The sequence below is a fragment of the Vigna radiata genome, chromosome 8, assembly GCF_000741045.1.
Source record: "Vigna radiata var. radiata cultivar VC1973A chromosome 8, Vradiata_ver6, whole genome shotgun sequence".
Lineage (NCBI taxonomy): Eukaryota > Viridiplantae > Streptophyta > Magnoliopsida > Fabales > Fabaceae > Vigna > Vigna radiata.
The window spans coordinates 41,119,705-41,129,796 of NC_028358.1; the positions used below are offsets into that span (position 1 = coordinate 41,119,705).

Here is a 10,092-nt window from a genome sequence, read left to right on the forward strand (position 1 = left end):
CAATGAGATGATAAGAAAAGAAAAAACAAAAATTCGTTTTCAATTTGTTTTTCTGATCGGTTTTCAAGTCAACTATTGGGGTATCGAACCACTGGGAGGATGACAAAAATGGATGGAATAAGGCAACACCATCGTTCTCTGTGGTCCGAGAAACAGCTACAATGAATGCCACTTTGCTGGAAGTGGGATCCTTCTGGCTAGGGTTTCTGGAATATTTTTCAGCTCTTTCTTCCACTAGCCACAGTTTCTGTTCTCTTCTTTAACTTTAACCTAAATAAAGTGGTGAGTTTTGTCTTTCTCTGTGTTCCTTGACCTATGACGAAGTCTTGAGCTCTTTTAGCTTTCTCTCTGCTCATATCGAAATGGTTTAATTTCAAGCATACTGGAGGTCAATATTTTCCACCGCATTAATCTAATTGGTACATGTCCAAAATAAGCTAAACGAAATGTTTCTCTAAGATCCATTCTGGAGTTGGAGGATCAATAGCGCTATTTCTGATAAAACTAAATACCCCTTTTAACCATGTTCTTCTATTGAATGTTTGCTGTTCAGTCCAGGCTGATTGTGGGTTTTAATGGTTTTTTCCAAAATCTTACAGTTTCCAGCTTTAGAAAGAACACAACTTAAAGGACAACTTTTCTGGAGGAGAATTTTTGGTAATATTTTGTCCCTTTATATTTTCAAAATTTGTTTTATAGTATCTTATTTCTTAGTTCTTATAAAGTTTTTACCTCATTTTATTTCTTCTCACTAGGGCTTGAGAGAACTTTTGCCTTCTCTTTTTTTGTTTTACAACTTGTTTTTATGTGCAGGAGATGGTGAGGGGAAAGGTTCAAATGAAGAAAATTGAGGATGCAACAAGCCGTCAAGTGACCTTTTCAAAGCGTCGAAATGGTCTTCTAAAGAAAGCTTATGAGCTATCTGTTCTTTGTGATGCACAAGTAGCTGTCATAGTCTTCTCCCAGAATGGAAGACTTTATGAGTTCTCAAGTTCCAAGTAAGTTTTCCTTCATTATTCAATTTGGTCTGCTTAAGAAATATATGCTATATATCTATGGAATGTATGTACCTGTTATACTAATAAAAATGGAGATGGGTTGAATTGCTGATTCTGTGTTAATTTTTTTCACTAACTTCTGATTTGAGATTTGGTGTTATCTGTACAAACAAACAACTGAGTTGTTGTGACTTTAATTGTGAAATTTTCTTTTATTGAATGTTTGTGACTGAGTTGTACTAATTACTGAGATGGCTATACTAAAGAGTCCAATAAATTTCTGACCAAGAACTACTCATTGTACTGGGTTTGGTACCTTGTACTCAATTCAATAATGAATTTCTTTACGTCTAGCTGCATTTATACTCTCCCTTTACTGAGTATAAAATAGAAGTCCATTAACAAGTCAGCTACTCTTTGAATTATGATCTAGGTCATTTCAATATTCTCTAGTTTTTAGTTGGTTTTTAGCATAATCATAGACATAAAGCCTATCTATCAAGGCTCAATTTTCTCAAGGCTTAGTTAATTAAGATGTTGAACGTTTAAACAGTTAATAGAGATCTTCTAGGACAATTTATTGACAGGATCGATATCTTGTACTAAAATCACCATGTACCGTAAATTTGAGTAGAAGTTAAAGCAACTTAGATAAATTCAGATCTATCATTACATAAACTTCACTTTCACTATTTTTTTTTGGAACCTAGAGACGTGGATGTTTTTGGCTTTTGTGGAACAAACTATGGACATTTTCCAGTGCAGACATGTGTTTATGCATGCTGTTTTCCAACAGTATTGAGAATATATATATATATATATTTATTTATTTATTTATATTTCTACCTTGGAAAGAGGGATTTTACCTAGTATTTATTAACAGTGTTGTTTGGTGCATTCCGTACACACTGATTTCTTATTTTTAATAAGAATTTTGAGCACATCTCTCAATTACCCCAATTCTTGAAAATGTCAATGATGCACAAGTTAAGCAGTTTTTTTTATAAGGAGTTTAAGATTTCTAGAAAATAGATTAAGAAAGGTTATATATATATATATATATATATATATTAAGAAAAGTAGCTGCGTTCCTTTTAATAAATACATTAAATAAATAATGAAGTAATTGTGGTTGTTGAATAGTTAACATATTAATATGTAAGGGAAAACTAAAAAAAAAATATTAATAGAATATTGTAAAATGAAGATTTCAGTTACTTTGGGGATAAAGTGAAAATGTTAAAAATGAAATTTAGGAGAAAAACAGTTAATAGCATATTAGAAAGTAAGTATATTACTTGTTTTGAGATAAATTGGAAAACCTAGAATTATAGATAATTTGGGAGGAAGATGCCATGAGTAAATTTTGTTTATTGAGAAACATGGGGCAGTGTAGCCCGCCCATGAGAAGATGAGGAGAACCACTATGTAGATATTTTTTCGAGGCAACATAAAACTTTCCATTGCTAGGGTTTAACATATTTATGCATGCACACCAACATTTTCATCTGAGGTTTTGAGTCTGGACTGCATCTCCTGTTTCTATTCAAGATCAATAAATGAATGGTTCAATCTTGTGCAATAACAAGTTAATTATAACAGGTTAAACTCTTTGCACATGTAATAAAACTTATCCACATATAACAAGTTTAGTTATAATATTTTGATTAAACAGTGTCAACTAAATCAGTACAAATATAACTTGTAAATAAATTATTACAAAAGTTAACAATACACAATAATAATAATAATCAAGTGATAATAATTAAAAAAGTTATAATCAGATGATAATGTAAATTTATGGTATCATTAAAATTTAATTAAATTCTTAATTTTAACAAGATTTGTTTTGAAAATTTCAGCATGTCAAAGATTTTGGAACGATACCGTGAATATACCAAGGATGTTCCTACCAATAAGTTTGGAGATGATTATATCCAGGTTTTACTCTCATCTTACAAATTTAGAACACGCCATAATATAGAGTTATAATTATGAATATATTGTTGAGTAAAATTTATATTACTCTAGTGTGATCTTTGTATTAATCATAATTTATTATCACTTAATATACTTATTAAAAGAGACTTAAATGTTTAAATTGTCAATCCAAACCTCATCTAAACTTTTATTTCCATTTATGACCTTTTTAAAAACACAATTAGTGACTTAAATACAAGCAATGCCACTTGATTGACTGATTACCCAAAATTTAGTTGAATTATAAAGTAGAATATTCATACTATTGTCCATAAAATATTTACTCTAGATGATTTGACTTTTTTTTATCAACAAGATATTTAGATGTTAATTATAAAGAGAATATATATATATATATATATATATATATATATATATATATATATATATATATATATATATTTAAAGTGCTCTAATTCATATATTTGTACATTATGTAAAGAAATATTAAAACAAAATTTAGAGAACAGTGAAATTTCTTTTAAGTTTTCGGTCGTATGATTAGTGGAATTACACTTAAGATCTTTAATACTATCCCTTCAAACAATCAGTTGCTTTGACTCTCGTGTTGTTTTTATTGTTGAGGCTTAATATATGTTCAAAATAATGTAGCTATGTTAAGTTTTCATCACAAAGCAACAATTTCAGCTTTAAGGATCTTCTTCCCTCATCCACGTGAAATTTGTTCATAATCTTTTTATGAGATGTAAATATTTCTTTAACCTCTCCAAAGATCACCTCACTTACAGTTTTACAGCCCAAGTCATAACCGAAACAAAAAGAAAGTCTAAAAAATCATTAAATTAATAATAATAGTAATAATAATATTAATAAAAAAAGTAGTATTAGATTTGTACCCAAATCCAATTAAGTATAATGGATAAATTGAAACTTAGTTATAATACCAATATTAATCATAATAACTATAAAGTAAAGTCAAATAAAAAGGTACTCAATCTAATTCAAAATAAATAAAATGACAATTTTGTAAATATTAAAAAATATTTTAAATTGATTATAAGAAGAATTATCTAATATACAGGTATTAAATCAATTATAAAAATAATCAATTTAATATGTACAAATTTAATCGGTTAAAAAAACCACTTATCTAATATGTCTTTTTTATTACAGAGCGTGAAATCCTTCTCACTTTTTGAGCTTCCTCTTCTCTTTCACACCTCCATGGTTATTTCTTCTCTTCCCTGCAAGAAAACAATAAAGTTCTTGCCACTTTTAAGCCACTCACCACCATCTTTGTCATGTCCTACTATGCTTCAACAAGCTTCTTCTTCTTTTTTATATTGTTCTTTAGCAACCAATGCAACAAGTTAGTATTTTTTTTCTCTTATTTTCTCATGCCTAAAGATTTTGTTTGTCTGAGAAAGCTTTCTTCGTTGTCTCTTCTTGAGTGCTTTCTCCATCTCCTCTTCAAATGAATTTTAAATTTAATTCAACTCTTTAAAATCAATTACAATTTATATACATTATAAACTCCTTTTGTCTCTGATGTGTGACTTCCAACCATCACATAACTTTTGTCATAATGAGGTATTGTTCTCCCATTTTACTGACGAGTTTGCATGGCGAGGAATGTTTCTTTGTAGCGCAAGACACACGCCAAAATGTTTTGGCTAAAAGCTTAAAAGACTGTTGAATTAGAAGATTTAAAATCACTTGTCTTTCTTACCTTTGATCCCTTTTATAATTGATATTCCTTTTAAAGGTTAAAAGTAGACTTCCAAGGACCGTATTCCCTGATTTTCCTTTATTCTTTAATTGATAAAGATTGATTCGTATATATAAGTAATATTGACTTGGCTGCACCTACAAATGGTAACTTTTCAAGGACATTATGGTCCAGATTCCTCCATAACTAAAGTTTATTGATGAATCATCGCCTTGATTTCTTGATTGTGTGAGAAGTAATCTTGATAATTTTGATTGTAAGAGAGACTATATGATGTTAATTAGGTTATAGTAAATAGTTTAACACTAGAAAAATATATTATTTTTATTACTTTCATGATAGTGAGAGAAATATATTGCTATAATTTCGTTCATCTTTTTCAAGCAGCAACTGAAGTTAGAATCCGCAAACATGGCAGAGAAGATTCAGCTTCTTGAAATATCTAAAAGGTCACTCCTTATTTAATGCTTTCTTAATTATCCTACTACCTCTAGTTTATCGTATATTTCAATACCTCATAGTATAGCTGAGGTTTTACTGCTGTCACATTAATTACTCAACTTCTGGGAATGCTCTTTAGCATCTTTTTGAACTGATTCTATTGGAGTTCTTGCCTGAAATGTGCTGCACTAGCGTCTGCAGTTCTTGGTTCGTCATTTGAAATTGAATTAATGTTTTAGGAAGCTGCTGGGACAAAGTGTGAGTTGTTGTTCCTATGATGAACTCAAAGAAATCGAGGATCAGCTGCAGAGAAGTTTGCTAAGAGTCAGACAAAGAAAGGTAAGTGAACACCTAAGTTGGGACAATCAACAAAAATGAAGTGCTGTAGTTGCCTTCTATGATTAAATTAATGAATGAATGAATTCAAAGGATAATTGAGAGATTTTGATCTCGCTCATTCAGGCTCAACTATACATGGAGCAGATTGATCAACTACGATGCCAGGTAACCTGCTTCGTTCAGCTGCTATTTATATTGAAACTCTTAACACTTTACAGAAATCCTTTACACCTTCCACATTTTCTCATTGAATTCAGGAGAGTAACTTGCTCCAAGAGAATGCCAAATTAACTGAAATGGTGAGATTTTTATATCTTTCCTGGTTTTGGTCCATTTTATTCATTATCCCTCATCTTCTATATGCCAAAAACAAATGAAACAACTTGATCCATTTTAGTTTTGGTAACTGCTTAATTATAACGTTTTGTTAATTCATTGAGCTTGAGGCATGATATTTAACTAATAGTAGATACTAGAATATTTATATTTTGTTTTCAAATGTTTTCTATCACCTTCAAAAATATATTTATTTTACAGCCCAACTTAATAATATAAATAAATGATAAGAGAGAACAGAGAGTACTGTATTCGTCTTGGATTTAATTTAATAATTTCTCATGATCTTAATTTATTGATTTTTATATTTTTTAATTATATACCTAATTTGGTGTTAGTGATATAATCATGGTTATAAACTCACGAGTTAATTCATTAACTCGAAGGATTTTACTGTGTTCACTATTTTTTTCTGAGTTAACTTGGAAACTCAGTTTTGGAGTAAAATAATAAGATCAAAGGTGGAATCTCTAACTCATGAGTTTGCTTTCGATTTGGTGAGTTTAACGAAATCGTTTTCAAGCTCACTTACCATATTAGGATTTTAGACTTGTTTCTTTTGTCCTAGTTTTTGCTTCTTTGATCTCTTGCGAATCCATCTCACTGTTAGACTGTCTCTCTCACATTTGGTGTCATCGTTACTCACTACCTGTGCCATTTGGTCGTGCCTTTCCGTTGTCCAAGGTTGTCGTCACCCATTATCGTCGTCATGGTGGTGGTTTGTTTAAGGGATGTTCTTATGTTACCTTCTTGCTGCTAGCGGGTAAGGTAGAGAACATTGAAAAATGATGTTTGAGTTTAGCGTTTCTGTTGACCATTTGATCCTCAAAGCATTTAGGCTGCAAAGACAGTTTTTAGATGTAAAAGTTAAGACACATTTTTTATTATATTAAATACGTTATATATAATTAATTAAAATTATTATAAAAATAATAGTTAGGAAAATATAAAAAAAGTATTTAAAAATGTATAATATGACGAAGTAATAATAATAATAATACTTCAATAAACAAAATAAAAAATTATTTATAATATCATATAATAATAAATTATTATAACTTTTATAAATATTTTAATATTGATTTATCTAAAGTAAACTCTTAAAACCCTACTAGTTTACCAATCTTCCACCGAGCGTAAACTATCAAGTTTAACAACCTGGATATAACTACTCATACATAACGTGTGTCTGCATCAGCCAGTTTTCCTCTGTCTTCTGTATATGTATCAGACTCCTTTGTTTACGATATACATAATAATATCAGCTTTTCTTTCATGCTTTCCGTCTCTCCATCTCTTGCTCTGAAACCTTACATGGTATCAAGAGTTGATTTTTTTTTTCTTCTATATGACTTCTGCAGATTCTGGTGTTTCCCTTCACGCTGCCTCCTCTTTCTACTATGCCGCCACCGCATACATTCACTTCTCCCATTAGTCTCAAACTAAATGAAGATAACTTCTTGGTTTGGAAACACCAAGCTTTGGCCACCGTTACGGGTCTGCATCTTATGAAATTTCTTGAGAGTTCTTCATACCCTCCCAAATATGTCACTCTTGATGCAGCTGCATCAGATACCGTCAACCCCCTTTACCTCCATCACCTTCAACAGGATTAACTCATTGTAGCATGGTTGTTGTCCTCCATGTCCGATACAATGCTCACCAAAATGGTAGATTTAAACACATCTTATAATATTTGGAAAACTCTTACTGTGCATTATGATAGTCAATCTCGTGCTCGCATAAAAAAGATCAAGAGTCAACTCAAAAGCACCAAGAAGGATAAAACTGTCTCTGCCTATGTTCTTGAAATCAAGAAATTCGTGGATGCGCTCGCTGCTATGGGGTAACCTATCACCGATGACGATCACATTGAGTATATTCTTGCGGTCTTCCTGACAATTACGACGGCTTCGTTACCTCCATTCTTTCACGTCGAGAACCCTACACTGTTGAAGAAATTAATGCATTTGCTCAAGTCAACGTTACCACATCTTCTTGGCATAGTTCTTCACGTGGGAGATCTTTTGAACGGGGTGGTTGTGCTTGCTCACGTTCTTTCTACACTCGTGGTGCTCGTTCTTCTAACCAACGCCAGCAGCCTCGTCAATCTTGGCCACATCAAACAATCTACTCCTCAAACCAACAATAGAGTTCAGTGCCAAATTTGTTCCAAGTTCGGTCATCATGCTCTTGAATGCTGGCAAAGTTTCAATCAAGTTTTTCAGCCTCAAATTCAGCTTCACAACTTCCAGTATTGACATTTATGATCAACTATCTAATAATTTTTCTTTGCCTGATCCCCTGTGGTACCCCGATAGTGGGGCTTCACACCATGTCACAAACTACTCCAGTAACTTCAATTCAAAATCCTCTTATACTGGCTCTGAAAAAATCAAGTTAGGCAACGGTGCAGGTCTGAAAATCACTCAAATCGGTTCCACCACTCTCTCTACCTCTTCTTCTTCATCCAGTTTTGTCTTAAACAATCTTTTACATGTTCCAACAGTTACAAAAAATCTTTTAAGTGTATCTCAGTTTGCACGGGATAGTCATGTGTATTTTGAATTCTTCCCTAACTTTTCTTTTGTTAAAAATCATGAAACCAAGGAGATCCTGCTCAAAGACATTCTTAAAGAAGGAAAATATATTTTTCCCACGTTGCAGCAAGAGCTCTCGTCCTCTCCCACGATTCATCACTCCACTATGACTGCTAATTTTAGTATTTTTTTTTCCTTATGGCATAATCGTATGGGTCATGCCTCTGTTAAAACAATTAAAAGAATTCTTAGTCAATGTAATATAGATGCTAAAGCTGACTCTGGTTTCTGTGATTCTTGTGCTCGATAAAAAAAATTCATCAAATACCATATGCTGATTCCCAAACCACGTATATGCATCCTCTTGAATTAGTCTATATGGATATTTGGGGTCCTTCCCATGTTTGCTCTTTGAATGGTGATTGTTATTACCTATCTTTTGTAGATGTTTTTTCAAAATACACTTGGATTTATTTCTTGCATGCTAATAATCCCAAGCTCTTGATATATTTCGTAGGTTCAAACTTTTAGCTGAAAATCAATTTAGTAATAAATATTGTACGTATGATTGGTCCAGTTATTCTATTTTATTAAAGAAATTGGGAATCCCCTTGCTTGAACACATCTACCTTCTCTTTTTAATGGCAGTGGCAGAGGGTGGAAAACTCACAAGTTGAAGCAGAAGAAGAAGAAGCAGCACCTTACTGTTCGAGTAGACAGAGTTTAGAAGTGGATACAGAATTATTTATTGGACTGCCAAAGCAAGGTTGCTCATTGTAGGTACTTATATAAAGTCAACTAATCATTTTTCAAGATTGATGACAAATCTCAGTGTTCTCAGAGATCATGAATTAATAAATGATATTCCAGGGACTGCTTATTTGTTCTTATTCATTTGAATTCTAGATAAATAAGGACATTGCATGCAGAAGAGAAGATGTATACACGTATGAATTAAGAAGACACACGAAATGGAGTCTTTTGATTCCGAATTTGTACATTATATCATAGTCATGTTTATTCTCTTTCCCTCTAAGTTGTTCTGCTACCATATTACGAATATTTCTGTTGGAATAAGAGTTAGATATCACGTTTGAGTTAATCACTCAATCAATATAAACGTGATTTTTATAAGATCAACTTTTATAATAAAGTGTATTTTATATTTTTATTTAATTTTCTTTTCATTTTCTTACCTTGTTTTGGTGCTGTATCAGTGTATAATCTTAATGATTATATTAGTTCTGAACCATATGATTTTAGGTTATGGTCTAAACTTTGGTAGAGAAAATGGCAGTTGTGTTTTCCTCTGAAAAGCTATAACGATTTCAGAATTCTATATAGTATTTATTTGAGAATGTTGATATGCATGTTAGTTGTATGTTAGTTAGTATTAAAGTGAGCAAAAGGTTGACTTATCTCAAATTTGGTTATAAACATGAGAGATGTTTATTTAATTTGATTAATTTTGTTAAGTCAGAAATATTATAATTTGACATTGCCAATTTACTTATTTAAAACAGTACCATTAAAATATTAACTTATTTTATCAAATATTAAATACGATTTGGAAGTAATATTATAAAAACAGTAAGTTGAAATCAAAGTCTCGATTTTAAATAATTTGACAAACAAAATAAATTAAATATTTAAATTATTCAAACATTATTAAAAAAACATTCTAATATTAAATACTAAATTGTTAATTTATATTTATTAAAAATAATTTAAGGATAAGTGAATGGATAAATTTGAAAAAAAAATAAAA

The 10,092-nt window shown here is 31.1% G+C and overlaps 1 protein-coding gene across 5 annotated transcripts; it reads left to right on the forward strand.

Annotated features, from left to right (window-relative positions):
* The first annotated feature begins 67 nt into the window (after positions 1-67).
* Positions 68-9,440, forward strand: LOC106771633 (MADS-box protein AGL42). 5 transcript variants are annotated; one of them, XM_022785640.1, is made up of 10 exons: positions 68-282; positions 600-657; positions 814-998; positions 2,861-2,939; positions 5,056-5,117; positions 5,349-5,448; positions 5,572-5,613; positions 5,706-5,747; positions 8,973-9,104; positions 9,231-9,440. In XM_022785640.1, exons 3-9 carry the CDS (start codon positions 817-819, stop codon positions 9,102-9,104), a joined length of 639 nt encoding a protein of 212 aa, XP_022641361.1. In that variant the 5' UTR covers positions 68-282; positions 600-657; positions 814-816; the 3' UTR covers positions 9,231-9,440. The 5 variants fall into 5 exon arrangements, with proteins under 5 accessions (XP_022641361.1, XP_014513112.1, XP_022641362.1 ...); XM_014657626.2 differs by having other exon boundaries at positions 8,973-9,440; XM_022785641.1 differs by lacking the exons at positions 5,706-5,747; positions 9,231-9,440 and adding an exon at positions 8,842-8,882 and having other exon boundaries at positions 8,973-9,036.
* Positions 9,441-10,092: the final 652 nt, after the last annotated feature.